Source organism: Oxyura jamaicensis, chromosome 4, assembly GCF_011077185.1.
Source record: "Oxyura jamaicensis isolate SHBP4307 breed ruddy duck chromosome 4, BPBGC_Ojam_1.0, whole genome shotgun sequence".
Taxonomy (NCBI): Eukaryota; Metazoa; Chordata; class Aves; order Anseriformes; family Anatidae; genus Oxyura; species Oxyura jamaicensis.
In genome coordinates this window covers 28,919,589-28,945,953 of record NC_048896.1, presented here as the reverse complement: position 1 = coordinate 28,945,953, position 26,365 = coordinate 28,919,589, and the positions used below count along the sequence as shown (strand labels likewise).

The 26,365-nt window shown below is 33.6% G+C and overlaps 1 protein-coding gene across 3 annotated transcripts in view; it reads left to right on the top strand.

Annotated features, from left to right (window-relative positions):
- FSTL5 (follistatin like 5) overlaps window positions 1–26,365 on the top strand; it is a 348,242-nt gene that overhangs the window by 119,653 nt on the left and 202,224 nt on the right. For all 3 annotated transcript variants that reach the window (XM_035323584.1, XM_035323585.1, XM_035323583.1), the window contains exon 3: window positions 1,859–1,892. In XM_035323584.1, the coding sequence (XP_035179475.1) occupies window positions 1,859–1,892 (34 nt within the window). The remainder of the gene's footprint in view (window positions 1–1,858; window positions 1,893–26,365) is intronic.

The window sequence follows — 26,365 nt, the reverse complement described above, 5'->3', positions numbered from 1 at the left end:
TTTAGTAAATGAAATTACTGAGTCTTTGAAAGTTTCTTGTTTTTCTCAATGTGTATTTTACTTGTTTCTTACGGGTGAGTTTTTACTAATAATACTAAGAAAGGAACTTGGGTTCTTCAGCAAGACATGGTCATACTGTTAGAGGTATGGGAAGTAGAGCATTTAATAAGCATACCAGTTAAAGTTTCTATTTAAATATACCATTAATTTTCAAATGGAATTTAATTCTATATTTTAGTATGTGAAAAAAGTAATATAACTGGAAAATATGGCTTAATAAATGTGTGCTCATATAAAAAAAAAAAAATTCCTTCAGCAACACTGGGGCTTCATTATTCAGAAACTTGTAAGAATTGTTGTGCAATTAAATTAGGAAAGCTTAGAAGTTTTTGGAAAAAAATATCATAATGTATATTTGTAGGAAGTATGAGGCTGGAAATGCTTGTGTGTTTTGAACAAAATATTACCTAGACCTCATTTTTGGTTTAAAATAGTAAAATGATAAATTTCAGCCATTTAAAACTTTTATTTTGTGCTAATAACTTTGAAACAAATATATTTTAGGTATTTTTAATGCAATTTTGCTAACAAAGCATGGTGGAAATAAGTCAACACATTTAACGTGGTTAAAGCTACGTTAATAATTATTTATTAACATATAATTAATGAATAATGATAATAATAATGAATATTTAATGAATAATAATAATAAATATTTATTCTATAAATATTCACCATCTTTCAGACTAAAATCCTGGTAACATGTTTAAGGTTGATAGGAAAATCTATTTTCTTACACTGATAGGGGAGGGATTCAAAGATTTGTGGGGTAAGGAAGCAGAGCTAGAATTAACTTAGGTAAGCCAAATATTCTGACCTGAACTAGAGACAAGTTGGTCAGCCTGAGAGTTAGTGCTGATATCTTTAAGATTAAAAACAGCATCATCCGCGTAGGAGCATCTAGTGCTGTAGGAAACAATTGGTAGGTTACATAGTGAAGAACTAAGGGGATCATAGTGAAAAACTTGCTCTGAATCAGATGTGGCATACTCTTCTTGGAAGGGAAATGTTATTTTGGAATATGTCAGTATATGTTATATGTTGCTGATGCAGTTACAGAGATGATGTAATTTAAAAAGTCCTTGGTTTTAGAAAGGTCTAAATTGGAATATTGGAATTCTTTAGACAACACATTTTAAAATGTTAAAAAATAGGAAGAGAAAACTCGGAAGACAACTGAACCAAGAGAGGACTACTTTTGTTTGCTTTAAAGATGAAATATATTCTATGTTAACTGGGTTGCAAGCAAGCAGGGAAAAACAGGAGAAGGGGTGGAAGAGGGCGAGATAAATTTATTTGTAGTTGTATTCAGTCTGTTTCATCTGGGATGAAACTTCCTAATTTTGAAGAGAGTTAAGTTCTGATCCAGGGATGGCAAGGTTCTGGTCCTCCCTCATTGTCTCATGGAAGTCTCGTACTTCAGGCTGGTGGTCACCTTGATGGTTACCTTATCTGGTTGATTAAAGCCGATCTAATTTCAAAGTAACATCACATTGTAGAGAGTTTTGGTCAGTTGAATTTTGAACATCTCCCAAGATAGACATAAGGTGGCAGAGATTGCATGATATCATCTGGGTCATGTTCTGGTGCTTAATCACTGTCATTGTGGAAAAGAAGTGTGAAAAATACTAGGGGACTTTAAAAACAGGTGGTAGAGGAAACTTTATGCAGCATAACTGACTTCATCTCAGAACAGGAAGGAGGAGGAACTAGACTACGCTTCTTTTGAATCTGTGTATCTATGATTTCTCTGGTAATTAATACTGAAAATAATACCTATTTCTACTTTTAATTGCAGCAGGAAAAGAATCAGGAGGGCTCAAGAAGTAAAGGTAAGTACTAATTATTTTCAAAATGTGTTGATTTGTGTAATTATCACAATTCTAACATTCATTGTTGGTAAAAATTTATTTATATATCGGGACAGATGGACAGATTGTTTGCTGAGTATTTGGTATTTGAAATGACAAAAATATATCAAGGAAAGGCAGATAAAATGTAAATATCTAAGCTACTCTTTTTTTTTGAAGTCTTTGCTTGAGATGAGCAAGACTGACTGCTGTACTCTGTATGGGGGGAACTGCATCTTCTCACTAAGTTTGTGAACTAGACTACAGAATATTATTATACATCAGTAAAATCACTTTATCTTGCTATGCAGTAAATTTGTAATTGGATGTGATTACAATTTACTCATAAATTAATCACCTCCTTAGCAGGATACCTTGCAAAAGTACTGTCATCTATGTTTTATGCATACAATTGTTTATACTTTCTCTGCACCTTATTCTGTGCCACTGGTTGAAAAGTATGTAAAATAGAATATCTGGGTTATAGAAACAGGCTTGTATCAAGAAAATAGAGAGTTCCAAAACACAAATTGGGTATTTCATGCCTTTTTTTCTAGTGTAAAACTTTTGAGAGAGAACACTCAAATCTTTTTATTTAAAGTTTGTTAAGCAGGCAGTGAAAGGTGAAATTGCCATTACAGGCAGAGATAGTTGTCTTAATACTGTAGGTACAGGCTATTGTAGGTGCTTTGTAAAGAAAAGCAGTGGAATGTAGAAGAAAGAATAGCATTTAATGGTTACTTAGAGAGGATGGAGTTAAGTGACAAACCTACATCTTTTGTATTACCTAAGGAAGCAATGCTTAATCTTATCACCTTTGTTAGCTGTGCTTAATTCAATTATTTATTAGCCACAGTACTCATTAATCTCAATTTCCTTGCTCTCCCTCAAACTAAGGCTATACATGGGCAAGCTAAATCTGTTGGTTGTGTGGAGTTGTGTCAGTATAATTGCATTGTTCATGATGATATAATTTACATAATATGAAGGACAATACAGAAATGAAAGATTTATGAATACTTAATTTTAGGGAGGTAGTAAACTTTTAAGTCTTCACTTACAAAGATACCAAAATCAGGCATTTGTTATGGGCATGTATGCTTTCAAAGTTGTGTTATGCTTTTAGATCCTTTTTTCCCCCACTGTAGCCAGGTGTGCAGTCATTATGCAGTGAAGAACAATTAAAAGTAGCAACAAGCTAGTAAGCTGGTTAGGAGTGTTCATCATATGCATTAGCTGTTAGTTTAGTTAACTAACCAAATAAACAGTTTTCAAAGACTTATAAAATATTGCTGGCAACTACAGCCAAAGAAAATCATTGAACTCCTTAAAGGGAGATATTCATTATCTCTAAACAGGCAGTGAAATTGGTATTCAGATGCACAAAATTTGTTGCGATTATATCTGTAACATCTCTTGAGGAAATTTTTTATCTACTGAACATCCTGCATGCTGTGCATACCTAAGCTGAGAATTCAACTTAGAAGATTTCAGTGGTTTTGGAAAAAAATGTTCCACTGTTCCAGACATACGTGTATGTTTATGGTATGTTTTTTATTTATTTATTTTTCAATTTTTGGCCTTCTCATCTTATATTCTTTAGATTTCTTATGTGTTTCCATGTGTTTTTTTTTTTCCATGTCATTTGAAAATTTTCAAAAAAGTATTCTTATTTTAATCGTCAATTATGGTATATAAGGTTTTTTTTCCTACTTAAAATACTAGTTTATTTGGATGAAATAGGGCTAAAGTAATATTTTGTCATAAATGTTCCTGTATTGTCAATGACCACCTGTCTTTCCTTCACTACTGTACTACCTGTGCAGTACCTGAATACGTTATGTTGTGTTTTGCACTTGTTCTTGTGAGGCAGGTAATTTTTTTCCTGATTCTCAGGACAGAGTTGCAACTGTATTACTTAGACTCTCTGCATTTTGCAGATACCATATGTGATAAATGGACAAAATGTTTTCTGCAGATCTTTAAATCGTTTGAAACTTTCAAACCCGATGTCATCATCTTGATTCAGAGGACAATTACAAGCTCATGTTAAACAGGCCAGCCAAATGAAACCCTGGAGGCTCTGGAGTGCCTCATAATTTCCATTGATATTAGTGTTTCAGTATCTAATTTTTATTTAGTACTTCTTTAGGATTGTATTTTTATAAGATGAGAACATTGCAGTAGAATTAAGACATTAGTAACTGGCTCCATTCCTTAGCTTTTCACATATTGTAAATGCCTAATAATTTTTCACGTTACTTCATCTATTGCTATAAAATGAATCTGATTCCTATTTATATTTTACTAATGATACTGTTATTGTTTTGCATTGTTTGGATTTTGTCCTGACATTTTTCTGACCCACTTGTTTTTCCCATCTGTTACTTCTGCTGTCAACCACTAAGTCAGTCACACCAAAATAGAAGCCAGTACTCATACATGCTCTGTTCTGACACTAATCCCATCTCTCTGATCTGATATTCTTTTGCTTGTTTCATTTAATGTATAATAGAAATTTCTGTACACTTTTTAAGAAAAAAAGAAACACCGCTTTTACATAAAATAATACAGTGCTACTGTTTTACAATTTCACTATATGATGGCAAAAATTCTTATACTTTTGAGTGTTTTTCTGTATGAAAATGGTTATCACCAGTGAAGAATACAAATTGAGTTTTGTAACACAGGCTTTCTGTTTAATTAGGTACATATTTAAAAATAACAATAGTGTGAAAAAGGTTGGTGCTAAAACATAACAACAGGTTCTCTGCCTGTGCATTTAATATGAATATAAAATATACTGTTTTAAAGTATATAAATTCACATGTTTAGATACAACAAAAGTGCAATCTTAAAATGTGTTTACGTACTTAACACACGAGGTGTAGATATAAAAAGAATGTGGTCTGTATAACCTGTTTATACATTCAAATCTTAAATCATGCATTCAAAACTTAAATCATTTTTTCTTATTTAGCATACATTAATAACACCCCCACCAAAACAAAGAAACAAAACCCACTGCCACCACCAACAAAAAACAGTGTTGAAATTAGGCTGACAGTGATAGTAAGGCCATAATTTTTCTGATATTGAACAGTGATAACGATTCTTGACACATCTTGTCTAGCTTAGCCTATTTATTTTAGCAACTTTTTTAAAAAACTTTTTTTTTTTAGAATTGTTACTGAAAGATATATAAATTGTTTCAGCAAAGATCTGGAAAATAAACACTTTTCATAACATTTCCAAAAGATCGTTGTAAGGGGATTGAAAATAGATAATCCTTTAAGGTCCCATCCAACCCACACCATTCTATCATTCTATGATATATGCAAGTAAATAATTTGTATGATATTTACTTGTATGGCTGTAGTTTATTTTAGTGACACTTTAGAGTCTGACTGCATAGAATACTGTTCACATTTTTGCAAGCTACTATTGATCTGAGTTTTGAACATCATTAAAATCCAAAACTAAACAGGAGAACATTGACTGACCACGTTTTAATTGCAACCCAAGTTTCTAGTTGTATTCAATCCTTCTAACTTTATGCTAACCTTAGTAGTAGGAATGTAAATTGTTGACTCACAGATTGATTTCAAAAATGTAATTATTATTATGAACATATTGCCAGGCTTTTCTGATACCATTAACAAACATCTGTTCCTTTTACCATCTTAAGCTACCAAAAATAAAGACCATACAAGCATCACTTGCCCGTCTTACTTGCCTTTTGCTCCTTAAAAGGTAACGCACCTGCATGCTTGTGGGTTTCCAGATTGGTCTAATAGTCTTTATCTATACCCAGATAAAAGTTAGATAAGAAGGAGTGAGAAAAAGCTTAGTACTGTCCAAAACTGAAAGAATTTAAGGGACAAAATTGGTAAGACCTTAATTAAATCAATAGCTTTTAAAAGTGACAAATTATGTCAAGATGCTTTCAAATGCCAGCGGGTGAGCAAACTGTTATGTCTATCCTGCAATATGGCTGTCTGGTATTGCTTGTGATACCGAAGAGAGCTCTGTATGTTCTGATGAGAGTATATGGCATCAGCATCTTATGTCATGTTAAACCAATTAACTAGAGCAAAAAATCCACTTCATTACTTTCTCTGATGTATCCAGTGACTCATTATGTCTGCTTGATCACACTATCCTAAATTCATATTTCAACAGACTTGTGTTATGTGAGTATGGTGAGAATCTGATCTGCAGTCCTCCTGGACTGAATTGATTCATGTTTTCATTTGTTACACTGGAGCAATCCTTCTCTGGTAGACCAGAATGTATCATAAAAATTTATAGTATTTTAGAGAGTATGTGTAACAGCAGGCAAGTTAGTAAATATATGTCCAAGACTGTTCTTTCCATTGGAAAGCAGCTGCTAAATATTTTTTCTAATATTTTATCGTTATGTTCCAACTTACCTGAATGAATAAACTTTTAAGAGGTGGTCTGAGGATTCTTTGAACTCAGTATAGCCAATACTGTCCCGTTTATCCTATTCCATTCTCCTCCAGTGCCTAATCAGCTCAAACACAAATCTCTGTTGACTCTTAAGAATTGCCATAAGAAAGGCAGCTTCTTTTTCCGTTCAGAAAATTCTCCATTCCTTTCTTACACAACAGACTCAGTGCTATTGACTGAATTAAATATATATATATATATATATATATATATTTCTTTATTATGGAATGGCTTTGCATGATTAATCTTTGTAATAGCAGTTTTTATAATGGTCTGAATCAGTTCAGTTGGGCTATGAAACACATTGAAAAGAAACAAAATGCTACATGTGAAAATAATTTTAATGCAACAATTAATCCAACTATTTTATTTTTCTGACAGTCCTGAAGCTCATTCTGAGGAAATAAGAAGTGTGGGTCAGGTGTCAGTTCAATATGTTCTTTGACAACAGAATTCTATTAGTTTCAGTAAAATTATGCAATCATAAAACTTCATGAAGTTTTACTTGAACTACATGAAGTGCTGATTTTCTTCTACTTTTCAACTTTACTGTCTTCTCATCTGACTCAGTATAAATCCAGATAAGATCTTTGAAAACACCATAATTACTCAGATTTTGAAAGTATACATTAAGAGCAAGGTCTGTGCTTTATTATACAACTTTGTTAGGTTTTCCTATTTATGTTAAATGATTAATTGATGAAGCTGAATTCCAGTTTTGAGCTAATGCAATATTCTTGTCTTTTTTCTTCCTTTTTTTCCTTCTTTAATTCATCTATGTCCTTCTTAAAATTAGGATATATTCTGTTAATTTTTTAAATGTTTTTTAAATGTATTTCAGAGTAGATATTCAGCACATGACTGGAGAAAACATGCTCATCAGTAGTCATGAAGTTTCTTTCTATAGTGTACAAACAATTCATTTGAACAGATAGAGCAGGAAGAAGATTGAACACCACGAAGGAAAAAAGTCTTGAATATTCAGTGGAACATAGATTCATTCTTATTAAGGATCTACTAGTTTTAGAGAAGTTACTCAAACATAGAAGTACAGTTTGATGAACATTGATTATTTTTTCATGTAAATTTTGTTTAGATGCTTCCATGTAAAAGTAGTTACTGATTAATTTTAACAGTATTGAAAATGTTTTGGAGAGTTTCTTGTGCTGTTTCTGGTAGGCCAAGGAGAGAAAATGAACAACAAAACATTATTTACTTTATATTAGTCTATCCTTTAATTATTATTGATGTTGATTTTGTAAACTTAAAATTTCTGCTAAAAGCTTTGCAACTTCATGAGTTGCCATCCCTGGAGGTCTTTAAGTCATCCCTTGAGTCACCATCCCTGGAGGTCTTTAAAAGATATTTAGATATAGAGCTTAGGGATATGGTTTAGTGGAGGACTTGTTAGTGTTAGGTCAGAGGTTGGACTCGGTGATCTTGGAGGTCTCTTCCAACCTAGACTCTTCTGTGATTCTGTGATTCATATATTAAGATTCTTTTATGTGCTTAATCCCAGTCTGGATTTTCCTTTAAGGAAGAAATGGTCTGAAGTATATTTATTTACAAAAAATAGTATCTTTACTTTTCCTCTTTCTCCTTGAAATAGTATCTTTACTTTTCCTCTTTCTCCTTGAAAGAGGTATACAAACCACAATTGGCTTCTGAAGGATTTTGAAGAAGCTCTTGAGCACAGAAGACCTGTACTAAATTTAGAGAGAATGCAGTGCAATGAGAAAGTATTCTTGGATTCTGTACTATTCATAATAAAACATTAGTGCGGTGTTTGCAGGGGATGCATGTCAAGTTGCTCATATGTAGTGAATACTCATTTGATTACACTAACAGCAAAAGTCTAAGAATGTAAAAAGGATTGATGCCCATGAAGCTGAGAGCTCTCCTGGCTTTGATGTGTTCAGGCACAATGCTTTAAAATGCTACCCACCTCTTCTGTCTACTCAGCTTCTTTGCAGAACCTTACCATTGTTGTAAAGAGGAAAATAGAAAATATATAATGTACAACATTACATATATATATGTAATATATATATATATATGTATTATATATATATGTGTATTTAATATAATGTATATAATGTAATAGTGAAAGAATCAATGTTATAATTTGGGGGAAAGCAACTATTTTTTGTTATTATTCCTCTTATGTAACCCTTGCTTTATCAGAACATCTGAGAGTGGTCTTAGTAGGAGTTTATCTAAAATAGTCTGCAATGGTACCTTGTTACTGAAGAGAAAGGGGTCTATGATATTTATATTACTGAAAAAGATAAACAGAGAGATCCTTTTAAAAATCCACCTGCATCTTTAAAGGCTATATAAGCATGAATTTTTAGATGTAGACTTGGAAAACAATATTGACAATAGTCCTATTGGACTGTTCATACTGGAGTGTTTAAAAGAGAGGAACGGTTGTCCTTACAGAAGAAGTCAAGTCCAAGAGGAGAACATAATATTCAAAAGTAACATACTGTTATTACGGAAATGTTTTTAATTTACGTTGTTCTACATTGTGTACACACCTGTAAATAGCTGTTTGTTTTTCTTCTTAATTCAAGTACCATGCCGCTTTTTTATTGTATACTTATAACACAAGTTTAATAGCTATCAACATAACTTGCAGATTGTTTTGCTGTGCTGTTTATGGACCATAAAACTTCTCTTTTAAGAACAGTTGTGCAGGAAAAAAAAAACAACAGATTTATGTTAAACAGGAGAAATTTCCTTACTCATATCATCTTAAAAAAAAAAAAATACTTTTTGTTTTCATCATGAATTCTTTAGAATGCTATCGATTATATTGGGAGCATATTTTTTTTATATCGCCTATCTCTTGCAGTCAATTTAAAGGACAATCAGGACTCAAGTAACCTTGAAATGGGAGTGTGGTGAATATGATTTCCTCGCCCCTCCCTGCCCTTGAGGCCTGCCCCATAACTGCAGCACTGTATATTACTCAGATGACAGTTGAAACAATTACAGAATTCATTTTTTGTTTTATTCTTTGCATAGCAAGGGTTAATGCATTTCATTATCCATTAAGGTCATGTTCCAGTTTACCCCAAGCACACTCTTTTGCCACTGCTTCAGACACCAGAACACGATTAACAGTGTCAGATCCTGTTAACGTTTACATCATAACTGAAAGCAGATATTAAAGTGAAGTGCAAATTAAAGACTGCTAAAATGCCTGCCACTAACAATTATGGTGGGGCAGTATTAAATTTCTCATTTGTTTTCAAAGGTCAGATTAATAAAGCTGCATGGCACATTATCATAAAGGGTGGACCCAGCTGCCTGTTTTGATTATGCTTGAAAGTCTAGTGTTTCTAAGGAGACTTTGCAAGGAATGAATGCATCTATTTTAGCTAGTGGTTTACATGTGGGTAATTATTAGACCATTTTCTGAAAAGATGCAAACCAGAGGTTGCTGTCGATCAAATGTCTTTCTAATTTTCAATTTACAAAGGTAAAAATAGGTTTCTTTTATAAATTCCTTTTAATTTTAATCATTACATTTTAAATAGTTCCTCAAGTATCTGAACAGCTAATTCCATAGATAAACCAGCTGTAAACTAAACAGTTCTAAATTTTAGAAATAAACCTCTCCAAATCTAGAGTTACAAGACTTACTGTAACTTTATCCTTTGCTTTCTTCCCATTTCTCTTTCTCTCAATACAGAAGTACTTTCAAGAATCTTGTTAAAAGAAATTGTGTTTTCTTCCCAGATATTGTCCCCATAGCAGAAATATGAAAAAATGTTCTCTGTAATTATTCCCACTGTGAAGAACATTGGTGTCTTCATGAAAAATGTTAGTTGTATGGGCATCTACTGATACATCTACTGTACAGATAGTAAAGTATCAGGCAGATAGCGAATGATGTAGTATGCTGCTCTAGAAATAAGCAAAATCCCATGGGTATTACATAAATTAACATAACTCTTAATATTACAGTATTCAGAACTTAAAACAGCTCTACTGTGTTTTCTTTTTTCTTTTTATTTATTATTAATATTATTATTATTATTTTTGAAACTAAGTAGCCAGCAATTCTTTTCTTCACAATACTGTGAGGTAGCCAGCAATTCTTTTCCCCAGAAAATCTGCACTGGAAGTGGTCACCGTTTATACACAACTTCCTAAGAAAATAATTTCAGTACAAAGGGACATTAATGGGCTTTAAATGAGGCAATTTTATCTTGTGAAGATGTACTTTTTTGTCCATGTAGATGTTGGCTAGCCATAGATATTCCACAGATTAAAACTAGAAGCAGTAAAGCTATTTAAATTTAATTTAATTAAAGCACTGGGTAATTAGTTTATACCTTAACATTTAATTCTCTCTAGTCGAACTAAAAATTGTGCTTACATTGTAGCTATGTAAGCAATTAGTAGAAAAAGATGGAGCACCTCTGATTATGCAGTTGCATACATATTTAATAAATCAATCAATCCTTTTCTCCTTTCTATTCGTCTTCCTATCCTAATCATCAGAATTCTGGGCATTTTTTAAAATATCTTTTTAAAAGTTTGTTAAAATTTAAATATGAGTTAGATATTGTCAAAAAAAGGAAAAATAGTATTTGCTGTTGTTTTAAATCCACATTAAAAAAAATCACAGCATAGCTTGAAGGAAAACAATGCTTTGCCAAGAAGTGGCTGGTGGAGGTACTAATTTATAGATCTGTATATATTGCTGAAATAATTGATTTTCAGGTTTATATTGAAGATGAGGTGAGACAAATTTCAAGGAACTAGAGTAACTTTCAGAGACAGAAGAATAATAGAATGTATTTTATATGACAGTATTTAAACGTCAGCTAACATACTGTATCCATGTCTGAACCTTCACGTTTCAGGCTAAATTTAATCTTGAATAGATACAGAGAAGGGCTACTTCAGTGATCGGTGTTTTGTATGTGAAAACTTAGCGTGTTTTGCCTAAGAGAATGGAAGACAAAGTTACATGTTTCTTTTCCCACCTCTGCTCTCTTTTGTACAAGCAAATTTTCCATTTTTTCATACCAGCCATTCATGTTTTTGAATATTGTACAGAAAGTAAGCTCTATACTCAGGAGAGAACAGGCTATTTCGGCTATTTTGTTTTCTCATGTGTAGAGCTTCAAAACACAACCTACCCCAAGAGTAGGATATGCTTTTGAACCTCCAAAGCTTTTAGAGATCAAGTTTTGAAATCACTTCTAGCTTTTATTTTAGTCATAGGACACACAGTCTTCAGTTTAAGAGTCCGAGGAGGAATGGGCTTTATAGGATAAGAGGAAGTCAAGAACAAGCCTTATCAAATTTTATTTTGCTCAAATACTGAAAGAAGAGCCATGTATTATGTGAATGGCAACAAATTGTCACTTTTGATCTGCAGAGCTACAAGTGGAGTCATTTGGCAGTTTAGGCATCAGTTATTGATCAAAAACTTTATCAGCATTGCCAGCCTAGGACAGTTTTTTCTCTGTACACCTCTTAGAATTGTCTTGCATGGGGACGAGTTAAAAAGCAAACCCATGACTGACAAAGTCCTGGTTGGTCCTTGGTTAAATAAGCTAACACATTTGACAAAAATGATTACATATCTAAATACAATGCTGTAAGCAATGTTTTCTGTATTCTAAAGTAGTCTGAGGCTTTCTTCTCTTCATGCTTGCTGGACTTTGTAGCATATAGAATCTAGTTACCCATGCTGTCCACTGGCTAAAATCTCTTATTTTTCTAGCAGTTGGCTTCCCGTCTAGACTTAGTTTAAGTATAGGCTTAGATCACCATACTGGCAGAGTCTCAATGCAAAAGCTTGCAGTAATAAGGTTCAAATTACTTTCAATTCAAATTATATACAAAGAACACAGATACAATTGTGAATACTGGCCCACTAGCAATAATCAGTCAAATCTTGATGTTGTTATTCTCTTTAAACTCCATAAAAATCAGTGATGGCGTTGCTTGAATAGAAATTTATGAAAAAGTTTTATTACAGTTCTAAAATAAATTAATCTCAGAATATTCAGGCAAGCATTTTCCCGAGCTTTATAAAATCCTGCATAGAACTGATTGAATGAAGGCTCTCGGGAGGAAGGGACAAATAAAAAACTTTAGCAAATAGAAAGACATACAAAAATCCCATTTGTATGGCACCGAGGTTCCAATTAGCACACATTGATTCTTCCTCATAAAATGTGAAAGCTGTGTTTTTTTAGCTTTAAGGATAATTGCACACTAAAAATACACTATGAATGGGGAAAATAAAAATAAAAAAATAAAATAATATTCTGTTATCATAATTTCTATGCCCAAAGGATCATTTATGCAGCTTGCACTCTGATCTAATTAGCAGTAACCTGACCTTCTTCCCTCAGAAACACTGAAAAATCTTGTTACTATTTATAATTGTCATTGATGTCTCAAAATAAAAGCAGCATGCAGAGTTATAAGTATGATTAGTGAAATTAGATTTGCAGAAGTCATACAGCATCACAAAATCTAAAGAGAATGTATTTATGTTCCTTAAACAGTCTTTCTAGGGCTGTTCAATACGTTTCTTTATAACTAGATATAAACAAAGTTATAGAAGTATGTGTGTATATGTTCATTGACGTAAACACACAGAACGTCAGAACTAAACCATAAATAGATGGTGGTTTGGGTTTTAGGTTTTTAGCTTTGCTGTTTTTTTGCAAATTTAGTAGGGAATTAGCATGAAGAGTGAATTTAGACTCCCACTTGTTCACAATAAGGACTGGTACCATTACTGTGCTTTTGAAGGTATTATGTCATTTACTGCAAGCATAATAAAAATAGCAGAAAATCTTGAGGCTATTCCCTTCCATTTCTTTATTTCTACTTCAATTTGAAGTGTTGGATTAGGAAAGATTTGGAAATGTAAATTAGTTCAAGATTAAAACATATTAGCTAAAGTATCTGGTAGTATAGAAGTTTCTCATTTAAAGCTTGGTTTGTTACTTTTATTTTTTTTTTAGTTTTGGTAAAGTGTGTCACTCAGAAAGTGACTATCCACAGGGCTGTGTACAATCAGTCTGGATCAATGCTCTTTAAAACATTAACATTTCTAATGTGTCTGCATATTCTAACATACGCGCTAGACATATTGATTGCTGAACATGCAGGTGTGTGACCTCTTACGACACTCTTTTCTTGCTTATTAAGAAAAAAAAAGTCTTTTTATGTGCTCACTTATCTTTATAAGCAGTCAATTGCAAATGGCATTTCTTCCTTTCCATGCATCTCTAGAGAGATATTATGAGACATGAAGCCTGTTTACTTTCTTTCAAGCTTTTTGTACTGACTCAGACTGCCCTTTTCCACACGTCTACTTTATTCTTCCAATTGCGGAAAATGCTTAGAGGTTAGGGGAATCATAAAAGCAAGTAAACTACATGCTAACCATACAGAGCATGAAGGTCAGTACTGTTTCTCACGCTGGGATTACAGGGTCCCATCAGACACCTTAGCAATCTGATCTAGTTGCTATCAGAAAAGTCAATATTTGCATTTTGTTGAATATGCATGCCCACTAGTGTTTGGAAAAAGGGCTATTTGGTATCTGTGCTTGTATGATTATCTTGTTTGCATTCACAAGATACTATCTGCAAATCCTCTAATGATTCAAAGACAACACTGTATGGAGTTATTTCATTATTAGGTTTAATTTTTTGCTATTCTAAGTTAAACAGGCTTAGAATTTGATGTTCTTTAATTTCAGCTAGGGCACCGGAAGGACAAGTTGAAGGAAAATATGGAAAAACACATTTATTCGTAGAATGTTAAGTGTACCCAGAGCAGCTATTATTTTAGTTCCTGGCACGGTGTATTTATTGCTTTACTAAGAACTCTTGAATCACACTGGTTATTGAGAAACATTAGTTTGCCTGCAGATAGTAGTGTGACAGATTGTTGATTTTTAGGTGGTCTAGCAGTTATCTAATCAACATGTGATAAATTAATAATTATAATAAAAAACTACTTTGAGCAATGAGAAATTTTTAATGTTGTGTAATTTTGTTTTGCAGGTCATAGAGTCAAAATGTTTTCAGTTTGGGCAGAGTCTTGCACGTATATGTTGAGCCTGACTGGCTGTAGTGTAGATTCTGAAGGTGTGCAGGATTTTGGCTGCAGACAGGGACTTAAATCAGACCATGTGATTCTGAAAGCTTTTATAGAACAACAACAAAAAATCATTTTCAAAGATCCATGAAAGTATCAAGGCAACTCATTTACCAAATTGCTCCCTTATGCTCTGGAAAATAATGGGTAGAGATCAGTCACTTAAAAATTTGTAGCTCTGATCAGACTGTTTCAGTTCACAGACCTGCTCTTGCTTTCCAAATGCCAGTAACACAGATGGCCGTGTGACCTTATGAAGCTACTTGCCAGTAGGGTGACTTTGCATAAAAATGTTCGGAAGTCGTCGATTAAGCAGATAGGAAAGTTGGGTTTTAATTAACACAAAAAATGGGGGGTAATGGTATCCTGTCATCTTCTAGCAAAGCAAGGAAACAACATTTTCAAGTTGTTTTTGAAATGACTGTCTGCGAAATATCATTTTGACCAGCCAGTTTGAGTTTACCTCTGTCATCCAAGATGATGTGTAGAACAAGGAGCTGGAGATCAGAGCAACCAGAGAAGGGTTTTGAGATACTGAGAAAGAGATCTGCAAGGGTAACATTAAAACTGCCTATACGATCTATGTCTTCAAATTTGAGGGAGTGCTCACATTATGAGGCAGTGGAGATAGAACAGTTATGTTAATATCCCGTGTTGTCACATTATAAAGCAATCCAGCAAGCTACTGAAAATGACCTGTAAAATGACCTGTATATGGTGTATCTGTGTGTCCTCAATTACTGGGCATACTTTTGCACCCCAGGGCTCTGTGAGATAGGGTTGGACTTTCAGAATTGGGAACAGAAACCCATGTCACATTATGGGAATTTCTTTGAGCCACGTCTTGTCTTTGGTGAAATGACTAATAGGCAGGCACCTGCCTACCGAGTCTGTGAACAAGAGCTCAAGATAGATCTTGTATTCATTTCAGTGCCAATGCTTATGTATGGATTTCTGAAACTTGTTCATGTCATGTGTAAAACAGAAACTGAAAGCCAATTTCAGAATGGAAAAAGCATAAATATTTTACAAGTGTAGAATTCTCCCACTCAGCTTTTCAAGGTGCACAGAGATGCCTTAGTCAGGGTATATTTCTTGTCATCATTGTTTTCTCACTGCTAGATATTCCATAGTTTCACCTTTTTTGTTTCTGTGCGTTTTTTATTTTGTTTACCTGAGTGAAAGATAATAGACAATGCCTTGCTCCTTTTTTGTTCACCTTTTATAGTTCAACATCATATTATTCTTGAGTTTTAAAGAGTGTTGTCCCTTGCAGAATGTTAAACTGACTTTTTGGCTGTTGGGCCAAAATGTTTGGCTAGCTATATACTAAATAAATAAGCAGAAAACGATAAATAATGGAGTAGTCATTTCCTTCTACTAAATAATGAAATTCATATAATGAAAAAATAAACTATTCCATTTTATGCTATCTGAAAAATTGATAACTAGTTTGTGGTTTTTACATTATTCAGATAACAGAAAATGTACCAGGCATTTGGATTTTATCTGCTTTTTCCCTCATCAATAACAGCCATAAGGGTTAGCAGAACATGCATTATCTGCTCTCTGATGACAGAAATATTTATGTTGCAAATAGATATTTGAAAAATTAAAGTATATTATACTGGCCCTCAGTAGAGTAACAGTCTTTGATTATAGTCCAAATGACAGTCTAAATAGTCACTGGAAGTTCTTCAAAGTACGTACTAGCTTGTTGCTTGGTACTAAAACTATATTAGCTGTTTGAATTTTAATGAGAGAGCTGCAGTTAACAGGTACTGTAATATTTCCTGCTTTTTCAGTAATTATTAATGTCTACAGAATTAGTGTTACCTTTGATTCGAGTTCACACATATTGCCAACAGAGACTCTTGTGCTTGACATGCAAATTTACACTGAGATGTCTTAAGGGATGTCAAATGCTAGACTTTCTCTTTTATAGTAATTATATTTAAGATAATGCATTTGCTTTAGCTGTGAATTTCATGATGTGATGGAATTTTGACTAAATGTGCAGTGTGTTATACTGAACAGCTTAGGTATAAGATATACGGTGCAGCAAAGATAAGTAGGTACTTCTATTGTTTGCATTTAATACTAAAAACAATATTTCAAAAGTAAGCTTATTATCAAAATGGTTTAGTCCAAAATGACACAGTTTAGTCCAAATGAAAAAGTTTAGTCCAAATGACACACACACACACACACACACACACACACACACACACACACAAAAGGTTGAACCTATGAGCTAAAAACTGTAACACTTCTATCTTTTTGACATATTTTTCCTCTATAAAAAGTAGTTACTTTACTAAACTAAAATCCAAGGAAAAATGAATATAAAATAAAATTAGTATAATGCGCTGAAGACCTCCCCTCCCCTCCCTTTCCCTTTTTCTCTTTTCTTTCATATCTTTAATTGTTAGCAGTACTGTGAAATATCTGGTAAAAATAATTTAATAAAATTTAGCATATCCAAGTAAGCATTTGCTTTTGAATACCAGAAAATAAAGCTAGAAAACTGTTTTTCCTCACAATTTTATTAATTTCAAAAAATGTTGGTATTAACAATATGAATATTCGGAAAAATGCTGAAGTTAAGCTATTTTTTTATTTTTAATTATTATTTGGTATTTCCAGTTATTTTTTGGAGGCAGATAACTACTTCATTTCACCATTAAAGAAACGGGAAACTTTTGAAAATAAATTAGAAGATTAAAAAAAAGTGAACTTGTGTGCTCCTGTTGAGATTGCTGGAAAAGCAGTTGTGTACTGTCTAATGTTTTTAATACAATACCACAAAGTAAAAAGCTATTAGATGACCTAGAAACACTTTTTTCACTCCAGACAATATTATGATTTTTAATAGAAAAGGCTGAGGTTACAGGTTTGAATTCTTTAAAGGATTTTTCAAGTGCTTATATTCTCTGTATGTAAATCCTATGCAGAATAGGAAAGTAACATTCTATGCTTTCTATTTCAAAAGCAGAAGTGAAGATCTAGATAGAGGAAAAAAATACATGCAAGATACTACCATATGTTTCTCATTAGGTCATTACTTGAATGCAATTTTTAATATTATATATATAAGTACTTGATGAAATATTCTGAAATGATTTTCCACAGATAATTTCAAGACAAGTTTTAGTTTTGATGAAAAAAAAAAAAAAAAAAAAAACTTATCAGTTGTGCTCAACTAATTATTTTTCTGTAACGCTCAATTTTTTAACCTTGTAACAGTGCTGAGCAAATAATCTGCTATAGATATATTTTTCTACCTTGTGTAGCATCATTTTTCAATGGTTTATAGAAAAACTCTGTGAACCCAAAAGCTTTATTGTCCAGGAGCTTGAAATATGCATGTGTATGTAAACATTATGGTACATAAAAGTAGAAGAGTATAATAGGCACTACAGGTTTATTTATTTTTCCTAAAATGAAACTTGACTTGCAATATACTGAAAATTACAGTATGAGGGCAAGTAGTCTTCACAACTATTTTGGGGGAGCTGAAAAAACTATTCATCTTGTTTCATTACATGAGTGTTTGAATTACAGTCTTTTATGGCAGGATGAACAAAGATAACAGCCGGTTTTGAAACAACAGTGGGAGACCAACTGATGGAATGATCTGTTTTATCTGAAAGGATAACATGTCAGTGAGAGAGGGGAAATCCTGTGAAATGCTAAACCATTCACAGACAAAATCTAAATTTGTGTTCATATCAAAGTAGAAATGCATTACAAAAAGGTTGATTTTTACGGTACTAATTAAATATTAGATGAAGATATGTTTGTAGTGACCTAGTTGTATATTCTGGCAAGAAATACATAAACTAGAACATACAAAATTTTTCTGATGGCAGATGTCAGAAAGATGGCAACTCTAACCTTCAATGCAAAAGCAGTCCAAACAGTGTTATAAAGCATGCTTTTTTTGTTTGTTTGTTGTTCTTTTTAATTGGGTGAAATTAGTTCATTTGTTAATCTTGTCTCAAGGAAATGGAGCTTCTGCCAGCACAGAATCTAGAGGATAAAGTATGTTGAATAAGAAACTGTTTTAAGTCTGTTAGCACAGTGTGATGCAGCTGCAACATTTGAAGGGAAGATTCAGAAACTGGTACAAACCTTTAATGTTCATTTTTTATTAGCATATTCAGAGTGACTTGTTGCCCTGGACACTTAATTTTCCCTTTTTTTCCTTCTAAACGTGTGTTAAGAGTCATTTTCTGAAATAGAGATTATGTTTGCTTTTTGCCTCCAGGATGTGATGACCTGAATCTGAGTCAGGTCCTCAGATCTTACCAATTTTGCTGTTGAAATCACACCATACTATAGCCCAGAAAGATGGGCAAGACAGTAAGTGAGAGAGAATTTTACCCTATAGGTTAGCAGGTATTTTGTTTCTTTTAATTCAACTTTAGGTGACTGTTATTTGTCAATAAGTCAACGAGTTATTTTGAAGATTATGGTAAAAAGTTCATGAGATAGAGGAGGCTCAAGGGAGACCTTATGGCTCTCTACAACTACCTGAAGGGAAGGTGTGGGGAGCTGGCGGTTGGCCTTTTCTTGCAGATAGCTAGTGGTAGGACTAGAGGGAATGACCTTAAATTGTGACAGGGGAGGCTTAGGTTGGAAATGAGGAGACATTTCTTCTCAGGAAGAGTATTCAGGCATTGAAATGGGTTGCTCAAGGAAGTGGTGGTGTCACCGTCCCTATGGGTGTTCAAGGAAAGGTTGGACATGGTTTAGTGGGTGACACTGGTAGTAGGGTGATGGTTGGACCAGATGATTTTGAGGATCTTTTCCAACCTTAATGATTCTAGCTGCAGGTATTTCATGTTTTAGTGGTGGTCATCCTGTAGTCTTGAAAAAAAAAAAAAAAAAATTAGGCAGCAGAACAACCACTGTTTCTGACTGTTCTGAGCTCCATCTGTCTATAAGAACTCTGTAATTCACAAACTCCATAATTCATGTGCAGAAACTTCTGGTCTAGTATGCTACTGAATTCTCATTTGGCTGATGTAGGTACTCTGGCTGTAATCTCTGGCTATAGGGCTCCACTAATATTTCTTTTGAAGATTCCTGCATATATGTGTTATTCAACCACAGTTATTAGTCTGGTAGTCTAAACTGTGGAAGATAGTGCTAGACCACACAGTACTCCTGGGTAGCTAGTACATAATACTTGCCAGCTTCTACTAAAGTGACAGACTCTGTCTTTATTTTTCTGCTACACAATGGTACCTATTGTAGAGCAAATCAGCCCTGATTGGATGCTTTATTCATTGGGAAATCATCTGAACAACATAATATACCTGCACAGGCCTTGCTTGTCTTTAATGTCCTGAAGAGTTTTAATCTAAGAGTTAATTTCTTCTTTATTTTATTCTGTCAGCCTTTCTCATGGTACCCACTTGCCCTGGAATACAAAAGACCCTCCTGGAGGTTTTTTAACACTTAGGATGACAAGTCATAGTCTTGTGTGCATAATAGATATTTTGCTGATTGGGAACAGAATTTTGAACTGAAGAGCAAGTCCCAGTATGAGATTATGTTTGTAATCCTTCCTTGCATTAAAATAGTACAGACTTTTCTCTCTGAGGAAACCATTAAAATATTTGCAAACCACTAATCTCCCCCAGGGATTTTCTGTTGTTTATCTAGGGCAAGTCTACAGGCTAGTGACTCTTCAATATTTCCTTATTTGGAGGAAACACTATCGAGATGAACTGGACAATGGTTGGGCAAGGAAAACAATAGTATACAAGACAGAAATGAATCACAAACAAAAAATCAGTGTCACAAGTGAACCCACAAAGATTCTAAATTTGATGTGGTCACATGTTTATCATTCAAAAGTAAAACAATTACCAAAAAGAAATAATAATAATAATAATAAAATGTATCTAAATTTGATCTTGGAGAACACATCTTCAGTTTCATAAAAAATCCCACTTACTTGATTCATTTGGAAGTGGTTGAAATGTCTAATTACATGAATGGATATTGAAATATCTAGAAGAAAATGACTGTGCTATTGTTGAACATTCATACTACATTTTAAGATGACTAAATGGAGGAAGTTTAAATTATTGGGTGATACTATTTTAAGTTTACTTAGGAATCACTAATTTTAATTTTCAATTGAGATAATTGTTGGAAATTTACAATAATGGAAAATAGACATTAAAAGCCTCAGGTAATCAAGACTACATTCTTAAGGTATGTTTTCACTGAATCAAGTATGTAATCTCCAAGAGAATTCACAAAAGAAAAACTAGATTTATGTCAGTATGCAGGAAGGTGGTTCTATTCATATTAAGATTGCTTAACATGACAATCTTCAACTTGAATAACTGAATCTCTTAATTTATTTTTCATTTCACTTGCAGGAATGTACTTTAATTGTTTTGTTCTGCTGCTTTGTGGCACTCTATCACAGAAAAGAGAGGCTATTTTTGTTTCCATAAAGTAATCTAAGGTTAAAATTGGAATTCTACCTGGAAATTAAGAGAACTCACACAGATCACAGTTCAGTTTATGATGTTCCCTAAGACCTTCTCTATTAATAACTGGGCAAAAACAGTTAATAGCAGACTCTCTTTTGGGTTTTACTCCTGTGTATAAAGTGCATTTATATACCAAATGCAACAAAAAAAACACCATTGGTAACTGCAACACAAAACACATGTAAGGGTGGAAAGATTGAGGAGAAGATTAAAAGACTGCTCTTAGCAACAGCCATGATATATACCCAAAGCAATGCTAAGAATCAAATAATAAGAAACTTCTTACATTTCAAATGTGTTCCTTCTCAGGATCTGTAGAATGTTACTGCATCCCTAACAATTTGTCATTATGTTCTTGGCTTTAGGGAGACAGCTACAAGAATTAAAAAATACTTATTACCCAAAAGATGTTTGCGGCATATGTTGGAGTAGTGAATATGGACGATATTAGTACAATGGAGCATATGCTCTTGTTGGATTCATTATGGTCAACATTATCTGTATACTTGGACTGGATTCCTACACAGTTAAAAAAAAACAAACAAACAAAAAAAAACATACAAAGCAACAAAAAACTAAACTAAACTAAAAACAACACCATATACACAAACAAAAAAAAGTTTGAAATAGCTATATTTAGAGACAATGGCAGAAATGCAACAGAAGTCACCAGGCCTCAAGCCCACTGTATCATACCCTAGACAACATGCTTGCCAAAACACATCTGTAGGTATCAGAATTTTAAGTAGCATGAAAAACAGTGAAGAACTGAAAATGGTTCCTTTTTATTTTCATATTTCATTTTTTATCATTAAAGTATTTATCATAAGTATTTTTAATTTTACTTTTCAGTGTTTGCTTTTATAATACTAATGTGGTACTATTTTTTTTCTGGGAGCTGGTCACATTATCCACCATAATAGGAAATATATTTTCTGTACCATGTTTTGTAGTTAATAGGAATTTTATGCTATATTTGCTATGCTATCAGTCTCTTTCACTTCTATCCTCCATCTATCTGTACTGTCCATTAAAAAAAAACAAAACAAACAGAAGTGTGATAGGTTTATTCTTTGTATATATATATATATATGCTGTTTTTATTTTAAAGAAAGTTTCTCTTTTATTTTTTTCCTGAGTGAAACATGATGAAAGTGCAAGTAAACTGTATCATGAAAAGTACATATGTTTAAAATTAAATGAGGTAAAGCCACAGAAGCAATCAAATTGCCTTTTCACGCTCTCCACTGCGCGAAAAAGTTAGGTTGTTGGAAAAATCCAAAAAGCTTGAAAACTTTAGCTTGCCTAATATGTACTGGGATTTCTGTAGGTGAGTCTTCAATATTTAGAGTGACTTCAGTATTCCTAGTTAATGCATTTTTCATCAGAAAGTTCATGCATTCCTGTCCTAAGACAGGAACATTTTGATTTCTGAAATCCACTGAGCCTTTCTCAGTAATAGGTACAAGGTACCATGCAGCAAGAATGCATGATTATTGGGAATAGTGCCCATACTCCTCAGTAACACCATCATTGTAGTGTTGATGATGTGCAAAGTATACCATGCAGTTTTATGCATCCCACATCTATAGGCAGCAGTCTGAAAAACCCAGGTGGTACCAGAATCTCTGGCCCTACAACAAAGAATATGAAAAAAAGTCAAATGAAACATGGAAGAACTCCTTCTTTCACCTCTCTGAAACAGTATTGTAGCTGTAACATTCCTATGTTTTGTCACCTACCCTGATAACTCTAGATTTGCTTCTGTGGTCTATAAACAAGTAGGACGGCCATCCCTCTGTGATTAGAGCAGAGATACACTCCTAAGCCTGGCCATGATGGGATCAAAGAGAAAAAATAAAGATTCTAACCCTGAGGAGAAATTACAAAGATTGGGAGGATTTCATGTTGCTGTGCTGAGAAAGCTAAAAATCAGGTGGAGGAGCTTTCAGACTTTTAGTACAGCTTTCAGACTTTTAGTACAGCTTTCACCTTTCAACTGATTGCACAAGTGATATTTAAAAAAAAAAAAAAAAAAAGAAAGTGATTAACCTTAAATACTGAAGGATAAATTCAGCCTACCTGCAATGCCAGGTTTTAAAAGTCTGATGTGAGTGTTTAGAACATGAAACATTCATGTTCTTCCGCTGCATTGCTCAGAAAAGAGGCCACTCGGGCCTCTTTCCACCATTTCCTTCTGAAAAACAAGGTGTATTTTGTGTATTTTCAAGTGATCAGCAATCATACTTAAGCTGCATTAGTTTTAAGGAGCATCAGGCTTATGAAGTGTTATTTCTATTGCAGATAAGATTTAAATATTACTTCGTGACTACTGAAAAAAAAAAAAAAAAAAGTGGAAAATGGTTACACATTTCTCCCTATTAACATATTACGACATAAACATTGCCCACAGAAGCCACCTATGATTTAAGTACAAGTTACAGAGAAAAGTCAATTTTAAGATGATTGCATGTGTTTTTATGATTGTAGCGGTGAACTTCCCACTCTTTTAATGAGTCATAGCTAAAATAATTTTACACATTTTTAGATAATGTAAGAATTTGGTTTTCGATAGGGAATTTAGGGCTAGCTGAAAGATGCTCCAGGTGATAAATCTTTAAAGGAAACTATAAGCAAAATTATGCACTAGTGACTATAGCTAGCAATGAAATATGCATTAAAAAATAAGTGACGCTGAACTCATCTTGCATTCACAAGATGACGACTGCCCTTGATGAGTATAGTGAAACTATTTGCTGGTATTAGGAGTGTGTTTACCTATGAGAGGTCTTATAGACCTAGCATAAGAAATTTAACTGCTGAATCAATTTTAGGTAGCATTTAAAATTTTGTGAAATCATTCAGCTCTTTAGTAGAGCTCCTGTTGGTTATTTTACCTCATAGCTTTTTTTTTTTTCTCATAATAGTTGGCAGTGTCCAAAAGTAAAATATTGCTTCCTAGTCAGCACATCATTAACTGCTGATTAGGTACCTGAGGATTCCTTACAATTTTCTTTTTCTTCTTTTATAGTCTGATTTCTTTAGAAAATGAAGCTTATGCAGTCACCTTTTTTTGTCAGTTCTCTCATAGTAACGTTTTATGTCTATTTATCAGATTGAGTCAACTTTGAAAGAGCAATAGGAGTCTCAGAAATACCTAATCAGCAACTGGAAAAAATTGAGTACTTGATTAATGTCTCACAGAGAGGAAAGGACATGGCAGGCCAGTCACCATATGCATGCTGGCATGTCATCTGGCTTACATATTTGGTCCAGTGACCATGTGCTCCGTCTGTTCTGGTGGTATGTTAAGGGACACGTGGGTTTACTGTCAAAGAGGAGAATATTTGGGGGCAAGGAAAGTGAAGGGGAAAGGCAAAGCTAAGAGATAAAAATCTGTGAGTAACCAATGAGCTGATGGCTCAAAGAACAATCTATATCCTTTATTTTTAATGACCAAACATCGCCTAATGATTGCCATTTTCTCAATAAGGAAGTAGTGCAAGTTCATAGAAGAGAAAAGAGGAACAGGATCCTAAACTTCACTTTTTCTGTAAAGGGAGGAGTACAGCTCAGATGTGGTGTAGGGTTGCATTCAGGATTTAAAATAAAATTCTCTGAAACATCTAATCTTAATCCTTACACAAGCTGATATGTGGAATTTCATGTTCATTTCTGTCCAGTTGTTTTAGGGCTCAATCACGTGGACTTTGATTAGCTGCTTCAAATTATTCATTAGCCAACAGGCTAATCTACATCATGCCAGTCTCCCTTCTCTGGCTTCTTCAATGGAGAAATGAAAGACCTTCGTGGACAGTTTGCTACTGATGCACAGATTATTGTGAACTGCTTTGTTTTACTGTAATGATCAAGAGAGTGCCTAGTGTGTAAAGAACTAAGTATTAATATGGCTTAAATCCTCCTTCTGACTGTTTTGCATTAAATGAAGCTCAGCTATCTTAAATTTTATACAGAGTCATCCAGTGTCAGGTTGAATACAGTGCTATTGTAATAGCGCTTCATTATTTATAAAGTATCAGTGTTACTGTGGTTTTAATATGTTGTTTATGGCAGCATTGCTGTATAAGAACAGCTACAGTGGTACAATATTTTGTAGGCAAACTAAGTTATTAAGATTATTTCTTGTTAACTTTACTAAGATTCAGCAAATGTGTATGAAAATTATCAGGATGGTTGAGTTTTTTTGGCGTGCTTTTCAGCTTAATTTATAAGGAATAGTGGGAAGCATTCAGGAAATGTGATTGAGTGAAGGTGGAGTAGTGGAAATGGGGGAAAAATGAAAAGAAAGAAGAGCTATGTTCTGTACTTCAGGGCTCTATAAGACAAGATTCTGTTCTAAAGTGTTGCAAATGATGGAAGGGATGAGAGATGTGCATGTGTGTTAGTACAGGATGAGCTGTATTAATCATTTCCCTTTTCTGAAATGACACTGAAAAGAATACTAATTTCACCGCAAGATGGTGGAAGAGATGAGGACTCTGAACAGACTAGAGGACTCCTGTACTGTCATCTTGCTGCCAGCTTTTTCAGGTAGTTAAAACGTAGCCCTAAGTGTGCCCTCTACAAAGAAGCTTTATACTACTGAGTATCTTTATTGCAGATAATACTAATGGAAAGCAAGCTGTGAAGGGAATGGGAATTTCTTTGTAGTACAGAAGAAGCAGTGTTATTCCAGAGGTATATGGAGAAAAATGCCGCAATATGGGGAAAACTGGAAGTATTCGCAAGCTTGGATTAACTTTAGACTGAAGTTGCTCGTGCTCTTTAGTTTCAGAAATAGATCAAAATTCCATGGTGACAGTGAATTGAGACTTCTCAGAATATACTTGAAATTTGTTCAGGTCTGAGGGGCTTTTTTACCATCAATAAACCTTATTGCCTCCAAGTATTTCAATTCTGAGTTGGTTTAATATCCTGTACCCTCAGCAAAGATCAGACTATTGTCTGTTACAGTCTCAACCGCTTTACCTGGTCAGTCTTTTCAACTGAATATCTTCCACGGAGAATTCTTTTTCCCCAGCAAATTTATATTTTCTAATAAAAATCTATGTAGCTAAAAAACATGCAACCAAATCTTTTAGGAACAGCATTTTCCACTCAGCTTCATTCAAGATGATTGCTATTCAAAATGCTTGCTTCAAAATGCTTACTACTATGTGCATTTTAAACTCTGTGACTATGTGACTCTGAAGTGTGTTGAATAGTAAATAACGCTAGCCTTCTTTTAAAAACTCCTAAGCATCCTACTTCGTATATTCCCCTTTATATAAATCAACATTATTTAATTCTTAA